The 24127-nt window shown below is 35.4% G+C and overlaps 1 protein-coding gene across 1 annotated transcript in view; it reads left to right on the forward strand.

Annotated features, from left to right (window-relative positions):
- The window catches only part of LOC136029425 (neuroendocrine convertase 2-like), a 157397-nt gene that overhangs the window by 80740 nt on the left and 52530 nt on the right, over positions 1-24127 (forward strand). Inside the window, exon 6 of the mRNA XM_065707806.1 lies at positions 18314-18402. Within this exon, the coding sequence (XP_065563878.1) occupies positions 18314-18402 (89 nt within the window). The remainder of the gene's footprint in view (positions 1-18313; positions 18403-24127) is intronic.

The following is a 24127-nucleotide window of genomic DNA, read 5'->3' on the forward strand; positions in this document are numbered from 1 at the left end:
TTCAACTAATGAGAACTCAAATAATGGCTAGGGAATTTGCTTTGTAATTGAATATCAAACCTTAAAAAATGATTATCCTATTGTAAGTCTAAGTAAAAAGCCCGTGGATGCATTTATTAGTACTGTGTCCCACATTTGAAAACATTAGTAATATCCCCTCCATGGTTTTAACCGGGGCCCTATCCCTACTTTTTGCCGGTGCTCTATCCCTGCTTTTAACCGGTGCCCTATCCCACTATTCCCGTGACAGTCCTATCCTACTATTTTTGTGACATCCCTATCCTTATTTTTAACAGCAGCCCTATACCTGCTTTTAATGAGAGCCCTATCCCATCATTCCATGACAACCAGCAGGCGCACGTTACGTCACAGGGAATGTTTTCTAATAGATGCTAATGCTTGTTACGTAATAAGGTATTGTTTACTTTTGATTGTTATGTAATAAGGTTTGGTTATTACATCATGGTTTTTCATTTTTACGTAATAGAACATTTGAGTCCGTTAGTCGATCTGGGAAGTCCCGGTTGTAACTGAGGGGAACATGCATATGGGTGTTACGTAATAAAGGTGCACACGTGCGATATGACATAATCTTGCGCGACTTGCTGGATTTAATGGAGATGACACAATCTTGCGTGACTTGCTAGACTTCAGGAGTCCCGTGGAAGCTCCCGCTTGCAACTGAGCACAGTACACACGGGGTTTGATACGTAATGACAGGGGGCACGTGACGAATGTTACATAACGATAGCACACGCATGGGATGCTACGTAGTGATGATGCACAAATCGGTGTTAAATAATACTTTAAGAGATTTTCTTTTCTTCGGGATTTCTTTTTCTTTTAAGGCGTTTTTTTCTTTTTGAGATTTCATTTTCTTCTTAAGGATCGAAAGGGATTCCCCCTCAATGGAATGGAGTGCTAACCAGTTGGACTATCAAATACTTTCTATAGTTTGATTCGCATAACACTTTCTACCATATAGCCTACTGCACGAAAGAAGAAACACCTACTCTGCTTACTAGAATGATTATATGGACTTGCGTGTTTCCTAATAACTGTCTCTGACCCTTGCAAATATCCACCGAAGCTATTGATTTTTGCTATATTAGATTCAGCTGCCTCTAAAATTTATTCTTTTTCCATCAGAAATAAATTTTTAAACTAGAAAATGACCATTGTTTTTGTCTGAACAACGGAAACATGTTTCATGGCAATTCCCAGCCGTTGGAACTTGTTGCGTGCTGAGTTTTGTTTGTGAAACTTGATACGTACTGTTTTTTCTCTCCGTGAAACTTGTACATTGATTTCTCTACTCGTGAAATTGATTTTGTTCACGAAAATTGTTGCATGCTGTTTTTCGCTCATGGAACTTGTTGCGCTCTGATCTTTGTTCGTGAAACTTGCTGCATATTGATTTTTCTCTTCATGAAACTTTTACAAGAATTTTTATCCTTATTAAACTGATTTTGTTCATGGAGCGTGTTGCGTGCTTATTTTTGGGCGTGGAACTTTTTGTGTGCTAATTTTTGTTCGTGAAACTGGTTGCATGTCGATTTTTCGCTTCGTGAAACTTGTACATTGATCCTTCTCCTTGTGACAATGATTTTGTTCTTGGAAGTTGTTGCGTGCTGATTTTTGGTCTTGGAACTTTTTGAATGCTGATTTTTTTTTCTCTTGAAGAACCTTTTACATGAATTTTTATCCTTGTGGAACTGATTTTATTCATGGAAATTGTTGCGTGCTTACTTTGGTCGTGGAACTTTTTGCGTGCTAATTTTTGTTCGTGAAACTGGTTTCATGCCGATTTTTCTCTTCGTGAAACTTGTACATTGATCCTTCTCCTTGTGACAATGTTTTTGTTCTTGGAAATTGTTTCGTGCTGATTTTTGTTTGTGAAACATGTTGCATGTTGATTTTACTCTTCATGAAACTTTTACATGAACTTTTATACTTGTGAAACTGATTTTGTTCATGGAACTTGTTGCGTGCTTATTTTTGGTCGTGTAACTTTTTGCGTGCTAATTTTTGTTCGTAAAACTGGTTGCATGTCGATTTTTCTCTTCGTGAAACTTGTACATTGATCCTTCTCCTTGTGATAATAATTTTTTTCATGGAACTTGTTACGTGCTGATTTTTGGTCGTGGAACTTTTTGAATGCTGATTTTGTTCGATAAACTTGTTGGAAGTTGGTTTTTCTCTACGTGAAACTGATCTTGTTCATTGAACTTGTTACTTACTGGTTTTTTGTTCGTGGAACTTGTTGCGTGCTGATTTTTGTTCCTGGAACTTTTTGCGTTCTGATTTGGTTCATGAAAATTGTTGTATGTTGATTTTTCTCTTTCTGAAAGTTCTATATTAATTTTTCTCTTCTTGAAACTGATTTTGCTCGTGGAACTTGTTGCGAACCGATTTTTGTCCTTGGAATTCGATGTGTGTTGATTTTTGTTTATGAAAACTTTCTGCTCCTGAAACTGTTTTTTTCATGCCTGAACTTGCTGCCTGATGATTTTTGTTTTTGGTACATGTTGCGTGCTTATTTTTGTTCGTGAAAACTGTCGTATGTTGATTTTTCTTTTTGTGAAACTTCTACACTGAAATTTCTCCTCAGGAAACTGATTTTGTTCATGCAACGTGTTGAGTGCTGATTTTTCTTCGTGAAAATTGTTGTGTGCTGATTTTTGTTTGGGAAACTTGCTGAATGTGATTTTTCTTTTCGTGAAACTTGTCCATTGATTTTTCTTATCGTGAAACTGATTTTGTTCATAGACCTTGTTCCGCGTTGATTTTTCTTTGTGGAACTTGTTGCTTGCGGATTTCTGTTCGTGAAAGCTGTTATATGTTGAATTTTCTCTTTAAAAAACTTATTTTGCTCATGGATATTGTTGCGTGCGGATTTTTGTTCTTGGAACTTGTTGCGGGCTGATTTTTTGTTCGTGAAACTTGTTTCATGGTGATTTTTCTCTTTGTGAGACTTGTAAGTTAATATTTTCCCCCGTGAAACCAATTTTGTTCATGGAACTTGTTGTGTACTGAATTTGTTCGTGGAACTCGTTGCATGGTGATTTTTGCTCATAAACTTGCTGCATGTTGATTTTTTTCTTCCTGAAACTTGTACATTGACCTTTCTCCTTGGAAACTGGTTTTTCTTAATGGAGCCTGTTGTTTGCTGGTTTTTGTTCGTGAAACGTGTTGCATATTGTTTTTTTCTTGTAAAACTTTTATATTGATTTTTCTCCTTATGAAACTGATAATTTTCATGAAATTTGTTTCCTGCTAATTTTGGTTATTGGAACTTGTTGCGTGCTGGTGTTTAATCGAGAAACTTGATGCATGTTAATTTCCTCTTCGTGAAACATGTACATTGTTTTTTTTCCACATGAAACTGATTTTGCTCATGGACCCTATTGCGTACTGATTTTTGTTTTTGAAACTTGCGACATGTTGATTTTTCTCTTTGGGAAATTTGTAAATTGATATTTCCCCTTAAGCTGATATTGTTCCTAGAGCTTGTTGCGTGCTTATTTATGCTGGTGGAATTTCTTTCACGCTGTTTTTTGTTCATGAAACTTCTTGAATGTTAATTTTTCTCTTTATGAAACTTGCATATCGATTTTTCTCCTTATGAAATTGATTTTCTTCATCAAGAAGATTCATGAACAAAATCAGTTTCAAGAGGAGAAAAATCAATGTAAAAGTTTCACGAAGAGAAAAATCGACATGCAACAAGTTTCAAGAGAAAAATCAGCCCGCAGCAACTTCCATGAACAAAATCAGCACGCAACAAGTTCCATTGACAAAACAGTTTTACGAGGAGAAAAATCAACACACAATTTTCAAAAAGCGAAAAATAAACATGCAACAAATTGCATAAACTAGATCAGTTTCACGAGAAGAAAAGTAGATGTACAAGTTTAACAAAGAAAAAAATCGACTTGCAACAAGGTTCACGAACAAAAAATGAGCAAGCAACAAGTTCCATGAATAAAATCAGTTTCACGAGTGAAAAATCAATGTGGAGCCTTCGGAAGAGAAAAATCACCATGCAACAAAAATCAGCACGCAACAAGCTCCAAGAACAAAATCAGGTTCACGAGGTGAAAAATCAAGGTACAGGTGTCAGGACGAGAGAAATCAACATGCAATAAGTTCTATGAACCAAAAAAATCAGCACTAAGCAAGTTCCACGAATAAAAATCAGCATGCAATAAGTTTCATGAAAAAAATCAGTTTAGACGAGACGAAATATTAATGACAGGTCTCATGAAGAGAAATATCAACATACAAAAAGTTTCAAGAACAGAAAAATCTGCGCGCAGCAATTTTCACGAAAGGAATCAGCACGCAACCAGTTCTTGAACAAAATGAGTTTGACAAGAAGAAAACTCAATGTGCTGGTTTCACGATGTAAAAACTCAACATGCAACAAGTTTCACGAACAAATAATCAGCACGCAACAAGTTCCATTTCAGAAGGAGAAAAAAAAATCAATTTTCAAGTTTCACGAAGAAAAAATTAGCATATCAACGAGCAATAATATGCGCGCAGCATAACTCATGACCAAAATTGTTTCACAAGGAGAAAAATCAATGTACAAGTTTCACAAAGAGACAAATCAAAATGCAACCAATTTCAAGAAAAAAAAATCAGTGCGTATCAAGTTCCATAAATAAAAATAACCACGCAAAAAGTTCCAAGAACCAAATCAGTTTCACAAGGATAAAAACACATCTAGAAGTTTCACGAAGTTTCACATAACAAGTTCCATGAACAAAATCAGTTTCACGAGGAAAAAAATCAATGTACAAGTTTTACGAAGAGAAAAATCAACATGCAACAAGTTTCAGGAACAAAAATCAATACGTAACAAGTTTCCCTAACAAAAATCAGGACGCAACAAATTCCACGAACCAAATCAATTCATGTCGAGAAAAATCAATTACCAAGTTTCACACAGAGGAAAATCAACATGCATCAAGTTTCACGAACAAAAATAAGCACGCAACAAGTTCGACGAACAAAATCAGTTTCATGTGGAGGAAAATTAATGTACAAGCTTTAGGAAGAGAAAAATCAACATGCATCAAGTTTCATGAACAAAAATCAAAACCCAACAAGTTATACGAACATAAATTAGCGCGCAACATGACTCATGACCAAAATAGTTTCACAAGAAGACAAATCAATATACAAGTTTCAAGAAGATAAAAATCAACATGTTTCACGAACAAAAATTATTACGCAACAAGATTGACGAGTAAAAATCTGCACAAAACAAGTTCCATGAACCAAATCAATTTCATGTGGAGATAAATCAATGTACAAGTTTCACGAAGAGGAAAATTAACATTCATCAAGTTTCATGAACAAAAATCAGTACGCAACAGAGCTCCAAGAACAAAAATCAGCAAGCAAAAAGCTGCGTGAACAAAATTAGTTTCACAAGAAGGAAAAGCAACAAGTTTCCTGAAGAGAAAAATCGACACACAATATGTTTCACGAACAAAAATCAGCATGCAACAAATTTAAAGAACAGAAACAACCTTGCAACAAGTTTCATGAGTAAAATCCAGTACGCAATAAGTTCCATGAACCAAATCAGTTTCATGTGGAGAAAACCCCAATTACAAGTTTAAGGAAGAGGGAAATCAACATGCATCAAGTTTCACGAACAAAAATTAGCACGCAACATATTCCATGAACAAACTTAGTTTCTACGAGAAGAAAAATAAATTTACAAATTTGACGAAGAGGAAAATCAACATGCAACAAGTTTCACGAACAAAAATCAATATACAACAAGTTCTACGAACAAAACTCAGCACGCAAAAGTTCCAAGAACAAAGCCAGCTTCACAAGGAGAAAATCAAATGTATAAGTTTCACTAAGAGAAAAATAAACGTGCAAAGAGTTTCAAATAACAAGTTGCATCAACAAATTCAATTTCACGAGGAGAAAGAAAATCAATGCACAAGTTTCATGAAGAAAAAATCAACATGCAACAAGTTTCTCTAACACAAATCAGTACGGTTCATCGAATAAAAATCAGCACGCAACAACTTCCTCAAACAAAATCAGTTTCACCTGGAAAAAGATAATGTACAGGTTTAAAAAAGGAAAATTAAAGTGTTTCGAGCTTTGAGAACTGAAATCAGCACGCCAAAAGCCCCAAGAACAACAATCAGCATGCAATAAGCTCCACGAATAAATTTCAGCACGTAAGGAATTCCATGAACAAAATGAGTTTCACGAGGAGAAAATATATGAACAAGTTTCATGAAGAGGATAAGCGACATGTAATAAGTTTCACAAACAAAAGCGATCAGCAAGCAGCAATTTCCACGAATAAAATCAGCACGCAACAAGTTCCATGAAAAAAAAAGAGTTTGACGTGGAGAAACTCAATATGCAAGTCTCACGAAAAACAAATCAACATGCAGCAAGTTTCACGAACAAAGATCAGCACGCAACAAGTTCCATGAACAAAATCAGTTCATGTAAGAAAATCAATTCACACTTTTCACAAAGAGGAAAATCAATATGCATCAAGTTTCACGAACAAAAACCAACACGCAACAAGTTCTATGAACAAAATCATTTTCACAAGGAGAAAAACCAATTTACAAGTTTCAGGATGTGAAAAATCCCAATTCAACAAGTTTCACGAACAAAAATCAGCATGCAAGAAGCTCCAAGGACAAAACTCAGCACGCAATAGTTTCAAGAACAAAATCAGCTTCACAATGAGAAAATCAGTGTAAAAGTTTCACGAAGAGAAAAAAAACCTGCAAAGATTTTCACGAAAATCTATTTAAACGTGCAACGAGTTTCACGCAACAAAGTAAATTTCATGAGGAGAAAAAAATCAATATACGAATTTCACAAACAAAAAAAAATCAACTTGCAACAAGTTTCATGACCAAAAATCAGCACACAACAAGAACTACGAATAGAAATCAGGAGAAAACTCAATGTGCAAGTTTCACGAAGTAAAAAACTCAACATGCAACAAGTTTCATGTGCAAACAATAGTACACTAAATGTTCCACAGAAAAAAACAGCACGCAACAAGTTCAATTAACAACATCAGTTTTACGAGGTGAAAAATCAATGTGTAGGTTTCACGAAGAGAAAAATCACATACAATAAGTTTCACGAACAAGAAAACTCATTATGTAGCAAGTTCTACGAGCAAGCACGCAAGAATTTCAAAGGACGAAATAAATTTAAAAAAGAAAAAAATGAATGTACAAGTCTCGTGAAGAAAAAAAATTAACATGCTACAAGCTTCACGAAAAAAAATCAGCAAGCAACAAGCTCCACGAACAAAAATCAGTAAGCAAATAGTTCCGTGAACAAAATCAGTTTCACGAGAAGAAAAATCATAGTACAAGATTCCTGAAGAGAAAAGTGAAGATGCAATATGTTTCACGACCATAAATCACCATGCAACAAGTTCCGAGAACAAAACAAGCTCGCAACAAGTTCCATGAACAACAATTAGCGCGCAACATGTCTCATGACCAAAATCGTTTCACAAGGGGAAAAATCAATGTACAAGTATCACGAAGAGAAGAATCAAAATGCAACAAATTTCACGATCAAAAATCAGCTCGCAACAAGTTCCACAACCAAAAATAAGCACGCAAAAAGTTTCATGAACCAAATCAGTTCCACAAGGAGAAAAATCAATGTACAAGTTTCACAAAGAGAAAAATCAACATGCAACAATTTCACGAACAAACATCAGTATGCAACAGGTTTCACGAACAAAATTCAGCACGCAACAAGTTTCATGAACAAAATCAGCTTCACGAGAAGAAAAATCGAGTTATAAGCTTCCCGAAGGGAAAAATCAACATACAATATGTTTCACGAACAAAAATCAGAATGCAACAAGTTCCAAGAACAAAAATAACCTTGCAACAAGTTTCGTGAGCAAAACTCAGAACGCAACAAGTTCCATGAACCAAATCAGTTTCATTTGGAAGAAACCAAACTACAAGTCTTACGAAGAGGGTAATTAACATGCATCAAGTTTCACGAACGAAAATCAGCAGGCAACATGTTCCACAAACATAAGTCAGCACGCTACAAGTTCTAGAAACAAAATCAGTTTCACGGGGAGAAAATCAATGTTCAAGTATTAAAAAGAGAAAAATCAACATGCAGCAAGTTTCATGAACAAAAATCAGTACGCAACAAGCTCCAAGAACAAAAATCAGCAAGCAAAAAGCTGCGTGATCAAAATTAGTTTCACAAGAAGGAAAAGCAATTTACAAGCTTCCTGAAGAGAAAAATCGACACGCAATATTTTTCACGAACAAAATTCAGCATGCAACAGATTCAAAGAACAAAAATAACCTTGCAACAAGTTTCATGAGTAAAATCCATGATATGCAGCAAGTTTCACGGACAAAAACTAGCACGCAACAAGTTCCACGGATAAATATCAGCTTCACGGGGAGAAAAATCAATGTAGAAGTTTCACAAATGGAAAAATCAACATGTGACAAGTTTCACTAACAAATATCAGGACGAAACAATTTGCACGAACAAAATTCTGGACGCAACAAGTCCCATGAACACAATCAGTTTCACGAGGCAAATAACCTATGTAGAAGTTGCCCGAACAGAAAAATGAAAATGCGACAAGTTTCACGAACAAAGCAAAAATAGGCAAGCAGCATCTTCGAAGACGAAATATCAGCATGCAACAAGTTCCATAAACAAAGTAAGTTTTACGAGGAGAAAATATCAATTTACAGGTTTCACGAAGAGAAAAGTCAAACGAAACATGTTTCACGAACAAAAATCAGCACGCAACAAGATCCGTGAACAAAACAGTTTTACAAGGAGAAAAATCAATGCACATGTCTTAAGAAGACAAGAATCAACATATAACAAGTTTCACAAACAAAAAATAAGCATGCGACAAGTTCCACGAACAAAAATCTGCACGAAACAAGTCTTGACCAAAATCAGTTTCACGAAGAGATAATTCATTATACAAGTTTCACGATAAGAGAGAAATCAACTTGCAACAAGTTTCATAAACAAAAATCAGCAAACAACAAATTCTTCGAACAAAAAAATCAGCACGCAATAACTTTCTTGGACAAAATCAGCCTCGCAACAAGAAAAATGAATGTAAAAGTTTCACAAAGAGAAAAATCAACACGAAAGAAGTTTCACAAATAATAAAAATCAGCACGCAACAAACTCTATGAATAAAATCAATTTCACATGGAGAAAAATCAGTGTACAAGTTTCTCGAAGGAAAAAATAACCATGCAACAAGTTTCACGAACGAGAATCAGCACGCAATAGGTTCCACCAACAAAAAACAATACGCAACATGTTTCACGAAGAAATCAGTACGCACTAAGTTCCAATGGCTGATAATTGCCATGCAACATCGAAATCTACAATGAATCGACAATTTTCCGTTGTTCAAATAAAAAATATGGTAATGTTTTAGTTTATAAATTTATTTATCAGAGAAAAACCTTTATATGTGATAATTTGACCCCAGAGTTGGTCATTCGGGCTGGTACATAATGCTACGCTGGTCTCAATTGCTAGGATTCATCAGAAGAAACGCTAAATTTTTTATTCAGTTTAAACGATCGACTCTAGTGTAAACGAATATTTTTTCACAAAAAGGCCTGAAAAAAGCTATATGTCTGATAAGGACTGCTAGAGGGTTCCGTGTGTCGGCCATTCAATATTACAGGCTTGGAATTGCCGTGGAACATCGCAATCTAGCATTGAAATGTCAGGTTTTCACTTTTCAAATAATATTAATAGTAATTTTTTAGTTTATAAATTTATTTTTGAGAGAAAAATGTTTAAAACCCTTAGGCATGATAGTGTGCTTCCAGAGGGTGTTATTGGAGGTGGTACATTGTGCCACGCTGGCCTCAATTGCTAGGAGTCATCAGAAGAAACGCTACTGGTTTTTTTTTTGCATCTACTTTAAACGATCGATTCTAGTGTAAACGAATAATTTTGCAGGAAAATGGCTGAAGAATGGTTGGGGGAAGGGGGACTGAAATATAACAGCTAATAAGCTATCGTAAAATAATTAACTTCCATAAAATAGCTTCAAGTTAAGTTGGGATGTGTTACACAAATATTTTCTGGTGGAGGGGGACTGAAATCTATCACACAATAAGCTATCGTAAATAAACAGTTTCCATAAAACAAAGTTTTTTTTAATTCGCGTCAGAATCTTAATAGAATGTAACAGGTAGCTGCAGCTAATTGAGCAGAAATCAATAGCTTTGGTGGATAGTTACACGGCTTGAGGACAATGATCATGAAACAAACGAGCCCATTTAATCATTTTAGTAAGCGAAAAAGGGGACTCTCCTTGCATGCAATAGGTTATAACGTAAAAAGTATTCCCCGAATCAATCTATATATATAAAAATAAGTTGTCTGTCTGTGGATCTGTGGATCAGGTGACGTCATGTTTCTGTGTCGGCTGCCGTCATGAAATTAGTTGTCGTCATTTTTGCTATGACGGTGACGTCATTAATGGTATTTAAGACATTTGTTCACGGAAAAATGTTTAATTGTAAAATGACTGAAAAAAGAAAAAAGGTAAAAAACTAAAAAAAAACTAAAAAGAAAAGACACTCAAAGAGAAATTACAGACCGGGACACAAATGACGACCGAGACAGAGGGAATATAAGTGACGACCGGGAACCTCAAAGAGAAATTACAGACTGGGACACCCGGACACAAATCACGACCGGGACACAGGGAATATAAATGACGACCGGGACACAGGGATTGTTCGAGTAGAAGTTACAGACCGGGACACCGGGACACAAATGACGACCGGGACACCGGGACACAGGGAATATAAATGACGACCGGGACACAGGGACACATCATTAGAATAATGAGGTATAGATCTGAATACGGTTTGTTTTTCCCATGGACAATTATATGTTGCATGTTCAAGAGTCAGTAGACCTGACAATCTATTTATATGCACAGACAATGGGACAGCGAAGAATGTTGTATATTCGCATGTTTTACGTAGTTAAAAACATGCATTTATATCTATCTCTATTCACAGGTGGGACACAGGGACACAACTACAATGGCGCGTAACTAATATGGCGCGTAACGACTTACGCGCGCGGGGGGGCTTGGGGGGCGCGAAGCGCCCCACCAACTAGGTGTTGGGGTGGCGCGAAGCGCCACCCCAACAGCTAGTATATTATAAAGGCTTTTATAGTTCAACTGGTTAGCTCTCCATTCCTTTGAGGGGGTATTTCTTTCGAATCCTAATGCGGACATAGATCCTTGGAATATAAAAGCTCACTGAGAAAAAAGTGTTGGAAGAAAATGAAATCTCAAAAATGAAGAAAGATATTGAAAGAAAAAAAGAAATCCCGAAAAAAAGAAAAATCTCTTAAAGTATTATGTCAACACCGATGTGGGCCTCGTCATTACGTAACATCCCACGTGTGCGCTGTCATTATGCAATATTCCACATGTGCCTCACGTCATTACATAACATTCAACGTGTTTGCTGGGCTCACTTACAAGCGGGGGCTTCTCGCGGGCCACCGAAAGTTTAGCATGTCCCGCGAGATTGCGTCATTCCCAATAAATCCATTAAGACACGCAAGATTGCGTCACATCCCACGTGTGCACTGTCGTTATGTAATGTCTGTTTGCGTGTTCCCCTCAGTTACAGCTGGGACTTCCCCGCTTGACTAACGGACTTTGACACGTCCTAATACGTAACAATAAAAAAACTACGATGTAACAACCAAACCGTATTGCATAACACCCAAAAATAAATGCCCCATTTCGTAACAAGCATTCTGCACCTCTTAAAAACATTCCCTAGGACATAACATGCACCTACTGGTTGTCTTGGAATGACGGGCTAGGGCTCTCATTAAAAGCAGGAATAAGGCTATTGTTAAAAGCAGGAATAGGGAAGTTGCGGGAATGGTTGGATAGGGTACCGGTTCAAAACATGTTTTTCTTTTTTTTTTGTCTGTTTAATTTTGAGAAGACCAAGCATTGTTTTGTCGGTGCTGCTGAGTATTACTTCAAACATAAGATTTTTCGTGTTTCTCTTTATTCTTTCATGTCACTATCGGGAAATGGGGGCTGCAAACTGTTCTGTGGACAGTTGTGTCTTTGTTACCAAGTGTGTGAGCATGCCTTGTGAACACTTTTACCGGACTTTCTGAATCATTTTTGCATCCCAAAATCATATGCTCGGCCCTAATTAATAGCTTCTTATTTAAATATTAAGATTTTACTATCCTTCGAAAGAGACCTCTAAAGACACTGTTGAATATTACTTCTAAGATAAGATTTCCTGTTTCTTTGTTACCTTTTTCATGCCACTAGTGAAGGAGAGAATCTAAATAAGGTATATCGACACATATCTCTTGGTTAATTATATATTATTGAGAGGGGGGTTAGAGAGTTTGACACCACCCCCTGTAAGGTTTTTCCGATTGGCAAAGGCATAACAAAAATGCTTACAAAAAAAATTTGATGTTTTTTGTAACCCCCTCCTCCCCCCTCCCCCCGAAAAAGATAACCCTTCCCGAAAAAAAATCTTGATAGAACCCTGATTACAATACATAAGTATGTATTATGTACTCTATTATATTTTGTATAAATAAATAAACATGGTTGCCCTGGAAACCAGAGGTTATGTCGTAGATTCCCGCAATCTTACAGGTGAGTAAAGACTAAGTTTTTGAACTTTATAAAAATATTCTTCGGGCTATATTCTTCGGGCTAAACTATTTAGAAATAGTTTTCCTTTTTGCTAGCAGGTTTGATGTTCCTAGGTCACGCACTTGGCCTTATTAATAGATCTTTATCTCAATACTCAGGTCTAATAAATTTCAAATAGACTCTTAATTCTTGTCATGTATTATTGAATTTTATTTCGCAAATAAGATTAGTTGTGTCTTTGCAGTCTCTTTCATAATCTCACAGAAAAAGTTTATTTGCAATGAATTTTGATTACAAGAAAATATTATTGAAACAAGAAATTCACAGACAAAATTTTTCGGAATATGTCTTTTTTACTTTAAACAATTATCCTACATTTAAGAAAACAAGTCTTAAGTATCTGGTTTTTCAAGAGTCGATGTTAGGTAATAGTGAACAGTGAGGTTTCTCAATAGAGATCACTATAGAGATTTGTGAGATATTTTGTTATTACAAAAAAGCTTTGAATTTTATAATGAGTAAATTAAAAATTTTCCATCGCAAATTAACATTTAGAAAAATAACTAAATTGTTTAACAGCAGCTATCTAGTGTAAACTGGAAAAATCGCAAGTTCGCGGTGATTATTAAGGACTAATAATATGAATAAGTCAGCAAGCCTATGGCTGTATTTGTTCTCAGTAGGTAAGGGTTGCTTTGTAATTGTGACGATAGTTATTATCATACTTGGAAGGAAGATTTAGTAGTGAATCGAATACCGTATTTCTTTATTAGCTAATTTTTATCCCACAACGTATGTTTATCAATTGAGGAACTTAGATAAATGAGGAATCTTTGTTATATATTACTCCTAGAAGCTTTGAATTTTCAGCTTTTGTCATTTTAAAAATAAGTCAGGCTTCATTTCCCTTTTTCATGCGAAGTTGGCCAATTGACGCTGAAGCGAGTAGGTCAGCAGTTCTGACGTCACTTGGCTAACGTTTTCTGAAAATGCAAAGGAAGACGAAGCTTAATTCATAAAAAGCTTTAAATTCATCCCCCCTTTTTTTCTTATACCTAACACTAAGTAAACCTATTGAACTTTTAAACTTCAATCAGTTAAAAAAAAAAAAAAAAAATATTCTCACCCTGTAGCACCTTCAGATAAGCCATTAATGGTCAGCCTGTTTTTTCAATTCCGTTCTTATCCCTGTTTTCCTTGTGAGGTTGGTGAGACACTTTATTTAATGATTATAATTTAACTCAGTTACGCTGTTCTGTGCTCGGGACTAAGGGTTTCAAGATTTATGTCTTCTCTGAAACACTTAATATTGCCACAAGACTGTAGCTGTTAGTTGTTATTGGCAGCTGTAACAGTTGTACATGAAAAAAATATTTATGTCACAAGTTTTATTAGTTTTCTATCTATCCCTTCTCCAGGCCCTAAACATATTGTTCCCTAGAACTTTTCTTAGAGGATGATTGAAACTTGCTTACAAACAGGAAAATATTTGGTTGTTCTACATTTTTAACCAAGTTCCGAAGTATCTCCTAATCTGAAAAAAAAAAATCAAAGTGATCTAAATCAGTTAGTAGATAAAACTCAACGTTAGGAATCGAATCATTTCGATGTTTTTGTCTCACATAGAAAAACACCGTAGGACAGCAGAAAAATAACGTAGGAAAAAGTTAACGTTAAAAGCTAAACTTAACCTACGAAAAAGTTACACAAAGAAAAACAGAGCCCTGTCAGTGCACCGAAAATCGAACTACATGTAATAATTTCTTTATTGTCTGGATAGAAAAAAGTCGCTATCTGATTTTTCGGAATTTCAGGTTTTGTATAGCAGTTTTGTGACTCACCATATTTTGTAATAATTATTTTCAGTTGAAAAAATACTTTTTTCCTTCTTTCTGTTGAAAATTTAACTGGAAAAGTCTATGTCGGGGGGCGGAAGGTTCCTTTCTTACTTACGGGGAATAGGATATATTTTTCCTCCTTAGATCCATTAGTTAAACCTGTCTGTATTTTTTTTTCATTTTATTTTTTTTTTTTATAGAAGTGGGGTTTTATAGAAGACTCTTTAATTTTTTAACTTGGTCTAAGAAACTTTCATATTTCCCATAGTGTAGATCTTTTAATAACTGCTACCTCGTACTAAGTGATAAGCAGTAATCAATGTTTTTTGGATGGGGACTATCCTTTAAAATATACATTGATGATGTAATAGTATATTTTTTTACTATTATAATACTTTAATCTAATCACTTTTGGTTCTTAAAAGGGCACTACAACTTTCAATCCCAATCCAATGATCCATTTTCTAAGTTTCTACGACCATCCTATCTATAATAATATGAAAAAAACTTCGTTTTCTTAAAGAGTTAAAGAGGCTGCGTCCCAAAGTCGAACCTTAAAACGTACAGGAATTAGGAGAGGCAGTTGGGGGGCTGCCGCCCCCAAGCCCCCCGCTTTTAAAGACTCTTTTGTACAGGTTTTTTGTTGTGGGGGGGACTTCATTGTTACTAATTACTAGTTTCGGCGCAATGGTTCTCCTGTCCTCTTGTGTTTAACATTTTTCGAAGTTATTCCATTATTCATTCATTTCAATTTTTGGTTAATTAAAACAAAAAACCTGTACAAAAGAGTCTTTAAAAGCGGGGGGTTTGGGGGGCGGCAGCCCCCCAACTGCCTCCCCTAACTCCTGTACGTTTTAAGGTTCGACTTTGGGACGCAGCCTCTTTAACTCTTTAAGAAAACGAAGTTTTTTTCATATTATTTCTGTACGTTTTTCTACAATCCATGGTGGATGTAATTTAATAATAATTTTCCATGTTTATTTTCTCGCTTTCTGTATCAATAAATTCAAACTGACAAAATTATCTAATTTTGATAATTTTAATAGTTTAGTAGCTTAATTAAAAATTTAGCAGCTAGTGGTTTTTACCCACGCGCCTCCGGTTTATGGGCCCAGCGCGCTTCTGCTGCGCCAAGCTGCTGTTATGCTTGTTATCAAACAAATTATTACAATAGAAAATTTCACCAACGGCTTCAATTAGGGAATCAATTTAAATGGTTCTTTTAACTTGCTTCCATCAAGCCTTACCCCCGCTTCAGTATAAATTCTTGTGAACATTCCAGTATGTAATTCTGATCACATGTTTCCATGTTTATTTTCTCCCTTTCTGTATCAATAAATTCAAACTGACAAAATTACCTAATTTTACAAATTTTAAAAAATTAGCAGCTAGCGGTTTCGATTCACCGACCTCTGGGTTATGGGCCCAGCACGCTTCCGCTGGGCCAAGCTGCTGTTAGTGAGAGAATTTTTCAAACAAGTGATGTTATTACAAGATAAAATTTTACCTTCAATGGGGAAATGGGTTTTTCTAAGCTAGAAAATCGGAGGGTTAAGATTTTCCGACGAAACTTTCCAGGAAAATTACTCGGAGAATTCCGCGTCGAATGGGTCTTCGTACACTCAGATCCGATGTCGGCTGTAACCTGTAGGCGTCTCAGAAAAAAAAAGAAAATGAACATTAAGTGGCTATGCGTGGTTTCTGGAAAACAGGGAAGGAGTTATCGGATTGAGCTGAAATTTCGCGGATAAGCTCCTGGGCCCTAGGGGACCTTAACTAGTGAATTTCAGCCCGGTCGGACAACGTTAAAGGGGGGCTGGGGTTGACGGGTCGAAACTTTCGGCCAGATTTTCCCCATGAAGAAAAAGTCGGAGGGGGATGAAATTTGGCAGGTTTCTTAGTTGGAGCTCGGGCTGCGAAATGCATCCCTCCCCATCCCTCTGCGACCACTGGAACCGAAGATCACTTAGCATTGTCGTGGTTCGCCTCTTTAAAGAGGCACGAGTGTGCCTCCTTGAAAAAGGCCAGAAGAAAACAAAGTGTTTGTATGATATACCCACTGCCGCGGCATATTCTTCATCTAAGTAGAACCTGTTTTTCTGACGCTCAATCCTAATGAAATATACCTAAATAATATTAAAAAAAAAAAATTAGAAACAAATTGGGTTATATATTTTCACATTAGCGGGGAGGGGTAAAGTATAGCGGGTCTGCATGCCTAATGAGTTAGGTTCAATTATTATACATATTATGTTGTGAAAATAGTTTTCCAACTGTACGCGGTCCAAATATTTACCACCACCCCCGTAATGTGCAAATATATAGTCCAAATTATATATATTGTCCATCTATTTTGTCACTTCTCTTTGTCTTGTCTTACGCCAACCTGAAAAAAAAACTAACGAAAAAAATTGGTTTTACAATGCGTCAATTGAATGAACATTTTGAGCGGTAATGGATACATCATACAAGTAACAAAAAAAAATGAAGACCACGCCGTTCTTCACTAAGATCTCCCATCTGGGCGCACTTGATAAAAAGTAAATTAAGGATAAATACGATGTGAAAGGAAAGGGATAAGCGCAAGAGTCTTTTTAATTGGAACAAGGCGTTTCTTATGCAACGGATTTTTCTGTAAGATTTATTCTTGCCATCTATTATATTAAGTTTTTATTTCTGAAAAGAATAAATCAATTTCTTGCTAGGAGACTCATCATGCGTTAAGCTCCTAAGATAAATTAGTCAGGGATCCAGGATTGAAGGCAGTAGGCAGCTTCAATTAACACTCCTAGGGAACTTAATAAAGGAAGAGGAGACTTGTCTCTGATGAAAGAAGCTACAGCTTCTTTCATTGCTTAAAGAACTCTGATAATTTCTTATGTCTTTGGAAAAGATTAAAAACTAGGAATAAATAATAGAAATAAATTAAGGTGAAGGGAGGAAATATGTTTGGTTTGCAATAATCTGTGTTCAAGCCCTCTATATTACTGAAATAGAAAAATGTAAAAGAATCTTATTAACTTCTTGAATCAAAATTTAAATGTAATCCTATAGTCTTTTATATCATGTAGGCCTTATTTATCAAAAGAGGTCGGGATTCCCATAATCCCCCTTCTATGCTCCAGATTCATAGTTTATGATTGCATTTGTGTTTTAGGCTAGTTTATTTTTAAATTCTTAGCTTGTTATATTTATAAAAAAAAATGACAAAGAGGCAATGCTTCGAAATGAAAATTAAATCTTTGGTAATTGAACAAAAACTATCTTATTTTAGAAAGCAATTTGAATAGCTCTCGCTCTGATAAGCTGAAATATTCGTGATACTCAAAAACCTATGTAAACAAATATACATAAAAACACACAAAACGTATACACACAGACATGCACGCTAAGATATACACACGCTAAGATACCCACAAAAAAATTCAGCATAGTATTTTTTTTTCCCGCGTGATTAGTGTGATATCGTTGCAACGTATAGTGTCTGTTCTTGCTCATATATTTTTAGTTTTTTTTGTGAAAGTTAAGTGATTTAGTGAGTGAAAGGCTTGCAAAAGGATTTTCTGTTGATCTGACTCTTTGAAGTTAGTTAAACTAGAACTTCGTTTGTTCCGCATATTATAAACAAAGCAGAGCGACATGTTTTGTTCTTAATACATAAAGGTTTTGCCATATATTAACCCTTTAAAATGTGAGTTCATAATTAGTAAATTTTAGAAAGTGTTATCATAACCTTTTTTTATAGCCATGGAACTAGATGTGCAGGAGAAATTGCTGGAGCAAGAGACAACGGGGTTTGTGGAGTTGGTGTGGCTTACGACTCTAAAGTTGCGGGTAAGTTGAAGCAGAATCATCTTAGAGCTTAAAATATATTTAAAAGTAGGATTTTAACAAATCTGCACAACCCTGTAATTTTACAGGAGGATTTTGCTTTGTTCAGTATTATCCGAATTATTTTTCAAAGAATTGTCAGGTCATGAAAAGAAAATTTCTCAGTAGCATGTCAAGAGAAAGCAGGTTCGGAACCCATTCATTTTTTCCTTACTGAATTTTCATGAGAAATAAGGTTAAGGAAGTCAAGGTTGTCGTTACAAAGATTGGAAAATTATAAACAAAGCAATCAAGTTCAACTTTCCAATGAAATACATGGTGTGATAACGTTTTAAGCCAGACTATTTAAGGAAATGCTAGTAGGGATAAAAATTAGCTTATTCTAAAACTCTTTGAAGAGTTTCTTTTAAATATAATGAAAATTATCTATTTTGAGAGCAAGGAAAATGAATTCAAACTTTGAAGGTACAGTAAAAAAAAGGTTAATAAAAATACACAATAAATATAAGATATAGAAATCAGCTTCAACTTTGTTGTTCCGAATGATATTAGCTCAGCAGAACACATACTTGTTTATGCTCAATGCAACTCATAGGCTTGAAAAAACTTGAAAAAAAAACTTGAAAAAAGCTGGACAGTATGTTCCTAAGTTCTAAAGTTCTTTCCAGATTGGTCTGGAGATTTGTCTGTAATTCACATAACTGGGGTCAAACATGAGGATATCTCAATTGTTGTGTTAGGTGGATTCCTAAGATAAAGCAGGTTGTTTGGTTTGACCTTTGCTTGAAGTAGCATTGAGAGGTCAGTTTTACTTTTGGAATTTTTAATATGGATCCATTTTCTGCAATTTCACCTCTTAATTGTGTGGGCAAGTAAGTCAAGGGCTCTTGATTCTGAATCAGATAGCTTCTAGGATATATCTAGACTAGTTTTGAAATCTCTATTAACGGTGAGTATATATATCTAGTCTAACGGACACCTGCGTTTAAGATATTTTGACCTTAGTTTGGCAGCACCTAAGGTACCTTCATTCACTCTTCTAACGTTTAGAATTTAGACCAGGACTCTCACAAAATCTTAAGAAATATTAGACATAATTTACTACCTTAACAGAGAAATAACGTCTTTTGGAGACCTGAAAGAGTCTGGGCTTTTGATGGTTGGAGAATATCAAGCTATATAAGATTAAGAAGAAAAGGGCTTACAGGTGGAAACCCAAAGTAAATAGCTGTTCAAAACACAAGAAAAAAACGTTTGTTAAGGCTTCTTTTGTCACTATTGCTGTGTTCTGGGCTCGTCATCTTAACACCTCAAATACAAGACAGAAAGTTTTATTTTTGGTCTGACGCATTGAAACGGTCTTATTGACAAGGTCCTAGGCAAGTAATTAATTTGACCACGCATTTGGAAGAGATTATCAGAGGACTGCTATCATGAACGATTGCTCCCAGGGAATTTTCTTCACAAAAGAAAGATTATTGCACTGAGGTGTGGTACTTGAAGACTCAATCTCGGACGCTTTCACCCTGTAGGGTCACACCAGGGTACGATTGCACATAGAATAATTAAGCCTAGATGACTAAACCCGGAAGATTACACATATACGATCTTGCCCATAAATGACTAGATCTGCAGATGATTCTCCCAATGAAGAATTGCACCAGGGTAATTACCCTAGGGTAATTGCATCATAAGACTGTATCTAAACGACTACACACAAAGAATCGTTATAGCAAACACTAACACCTAAGGCGTTATAGCAAACACGCGGCCATAAAATTATTGGAAGAGGGAGTATTTGAACGCAAAATTCCAGTGCTCATTTAAAATAACAATAGGTTTTCTACAGCAATCTGGCGATTTCTGCTATTATAGACTCTAGAACATATTACACATATCTAGGTATGTCACATATCTTTATATGTGTAATGTGCCCTCGAACAACAATTTGGTAGGACTTGTGCTAAAATGCTATCAAGTGAAAACTTTGAGATAGCCAATCGGCTTTATGTTACTTAGAAGCTATTTATGTAGCTATTCGGTCTCAAAGCCTATGCTCAAGAGATGTGGCACATTATAGCTAGACATAGATACAGTTCATGGGAAATTAAAGGCTATTATAGACGGTTTCTACAGAAATATTGGCGATTATGTAAGTTTGCATTGTTGCACACTTGCCTATTGTTGGAAAGGTCACCGAGTCGTTTTGTGGGTATATGGGATACCTGAAGCCTTAAAAACTATATTTTTGGGGTAAAGTTTTTCAACTTTTGATGAGCCAGATTTTACATGAGCCTTTTAATGAGCCTCTCCTTACAGAAACGTTTTGATATGAAATAAAATATTAATTTTCATACACTTAGGTGCATAGAGTTGTAATGCCAGGGGGTCATATTTTTGGATAAAGTTATTATACAATTAAAGCAATCAAACATTTATGACATACAAAACAATTTTCCGATTGTTTCAGACCCCTCCTAGTTGAGGGAAGTGGCAGTCACTCCTAATTTTTAGATAATCCTGAATATGATATTAAAAGTAGGTATATATTAAATAATGAGATAAAACGCGTTTGCAAATAAAAATAAAAAGATTATCTTATATATAAAGGGAGCGGCCATGCCTATAAGGTAATTTCCCCCGCCTTTTACACTAAAGTCAAGATATATTAAACACATTTTTCATGTTCTCGATTCAGCATTTGCCCATATTTTTTTTTCCAGTTCTGTGAGCCTAACAAATAATTTGGTTTCAATTTGTATTAAAAGAGACTTTTTTGGTTTTGTATCAACCAATAAAACAAATTTTAATAATTTGTAGATTTCTTATGACTATCTCTGCTATAAAATCTAATAGAATAGGTTTGTCCAGATGTTTTCATTATTTTTTTATAAACTATATTATTGTTTCTCGTTTTTGTTCTTTTTTATAGAATTTTCCAGTAACGATTTAAAAAGATTCCCCAGTATCCTAGGGTCTTGAGCTTCATTTTCAAATAATTTTTATCCTTTTATGGAACAAAAAACTTCATAAAAAAAAACTCCGTGAATGTTATGCATTCACCCTGGAGCTATGTTCCACATTATCCTGAAAAAAATTACTATTTTGTCGTCTCCTTGAATTTTCCTATGCTTTTGAATAGCTCATCTTTTTTCGGGTCTAACAATTTTGATCACACCAAAATTTGAGTCTCCCTCCAAAATAAATTCTACTTTTGTGCCTAACCGAATCATATTGATTTTCAGTTGTTTCGTTGCATTCACTAGTCGTTGTATAAGAAGCACGCGCCAATGGAAAATCTAACAGTTTGTGGGAATTAACTGTAAGAAGCAACTTAGTTGAATAATAACTGAAAGCTTTAAAAAAGAGCGTTTATAATAATTAATGCATAAAAACTGAATTTTTATGCTTGTTCCAAATGTGTAAAATTCGTTAAGTTTAATATTACCAATCAAAGGCTAAGAGCTTGCGAATATTTGCCTGATTTTCAAAAAAGGGTAACAACCCCCACAAGTTAAGTGATTTAATGAAAATCGTACTATAAGATTAAGTAAACCTTCTCTCAGTGAACCCTCCTTTAGAAGTTTCAAGGTCCTATCTACGGAAATGTGGAATTTTTTATTTATTGCTAGTTGTGGATCACAGTTGTGGGTTTATTCGTCTTTAGTATGTGTATTTTTTTCTTTTTCGAGGGTTAATTTTCTGGCACTAACTACGAATTTACCCTAAAGCGGACTAAATCATTATCTAATGAAAATTCAAAGTAAATTAATTTAAAGGTGTCAATGAACTATAAATTGAGCCTAAGCCCGTGCTGGCCCGATGGAACACCGTTAAAGTCTTGGTGCATCCCTGGTCTTGTAAAGTAATAAAAACCTATGTTACAAAAAACCTAATTTTTAGAAATATCTTTTTTAAAATAATAGTTTTCACTGTCTAAAAATTGCTTTTGAGAGATCTCGCCTACGGCTGGGTGCAATGTAAATGATATTTGACGTTTTCGTTCTTTAGTTTCTTTGCCATAATTAACTATTTTTGGATGGCAGGTTGGCAACCTACCAGGCTCTGCTGCTAAAATATTGGTTTACGTTAGTTAACATGGGTTTGGCACTCTCACGTAGGCTTCGTGGACAACTATAAAGATGGTTCCCTGCTTTAAAGGGTTTAGGATGCCACCGTCCACCAGCTAATTTCTTATAATTTGAATGATGCAATCTTTCACTGGCGGGTTAGAGGAAGCGGTAGCGCTTTTGAGGTAGTTTTTGAATTAACTATCCCAACTCCCCCTATGATTTAAGTGTCGTGGCTATTATTTGCATTGTCTCTTGTCATTAAAAAATGCTAATGCTTTGATGGTAAATCTAGTATGAGTGGCCTCCAACATAATCTGACTACCTTCAAAATGAAAATTTAGAAGGCGTTCCAGCACGGATGCTGCTAAAGTCATCTGTCTCAAGACAAAAACTTCTACGAAACCGACTCGAAGGATTTCAAGAAAAACCGAATGAGGAAAGTCAAAAAGTTGGCAGTGGAATAATGTGATGATGAGTGAGTTCGGCCATCTCGTAGTTACAATTACACAAACAATGGAAAATCGATCTGCAAAACAAAATATACTTACATATGGCATTGTTTGACCCCAGAAATTTTATTGAAATAAAAGATAGATTTGAAGAAGATGCTTTGAACATTTGTGCATTGATCACAAATGTTCATACAGGTAAACTTAGAGAAAAAATAATATTCTTTATATCAGTATTAGGGCTTCCACTTTTAGGGAGATTGCCCTATTTTTGGGAGAAGCCACTTCTTTTAGGGACACTTATTTTGATTTAGGGATAAATGGAATTTCGGGGTAAAGTAAGGATTTTCAGGGAAATTTAGGGTAAAATAAGGATTTTAAGAATTCCCAAAAGAAATAGTTAAACCAAAATTTTGTTCACAAGTAGCTTCATATACCAAAGTTTATGTACCATTCTGTAGGATCTGTTTGAAATATGAATATTGTGGGAAATTAGAGATGACCAGGCATGCTCTGACCAAGCAGCATATAAAAGCAAGCAATAAACTGAGACGAAGGTTGGCAGTGGAAGCATTGAAAAACTTTTGACTCTAGGCAGTAATTCCAAAGAAATTAAACAGCGAATCTGCATATTTTTGGCAGAATATGATCTGCCATTACGTCTTGCAGACAGCTTGATCCCTCTCCTAAGAAAATTATTTCTTAGAGAATTATTTCTTTTTAAGAAATATCAAAAGACCAGGATCTAGCACAAGTCACTCTCGGTAATCAGAAAGCTACAAACATTTTGGGACAGAATTTTCCTTTAGTAACACAACCAGTTAATTGAGTTCCTCAAAGCTACTTTTTCTCAGTGATAATTGATAAGACCAGTAATGGTACTGTTGACATGTAACTAGCTATCATAGTATTATTTTTTTGTGAGAAAAATCTAAAAATTCATTTCGAAGCATTGGACCTGGTTAAGTGAAGTGATATTTCGGCTGAAGGTCTGACTACCTGTAACACCTGCAAACAAGTCATTGAAAAAAACTCGATTTTTTCACAAAATATTGTTGGATTTTGTCCGGATACTACTAAAAACATGTTTGGAGCCAAATAGGTCTGCTTCAACGCTAATGAAAACCATGGAGTCCCATGCCATAAATGTGAAATGCTCATGGCATCTTATTCACTTATGTTCATCCTATGCATGCTTGTCACTTC

This window comes from Artemia franciscana, chromosome 7 (genome assembly GCF_032884065.1).
Source record: "Artemia franciscana chromosome 7, ASM3288406v1, whole genome shotgun sequence".
Lineage (NCBI taxonomy): Eukaryota > Metazoa > Arthropoda > Branchiopoda > Anostraca > Artemiidae > Artemia > Artemia franciscana.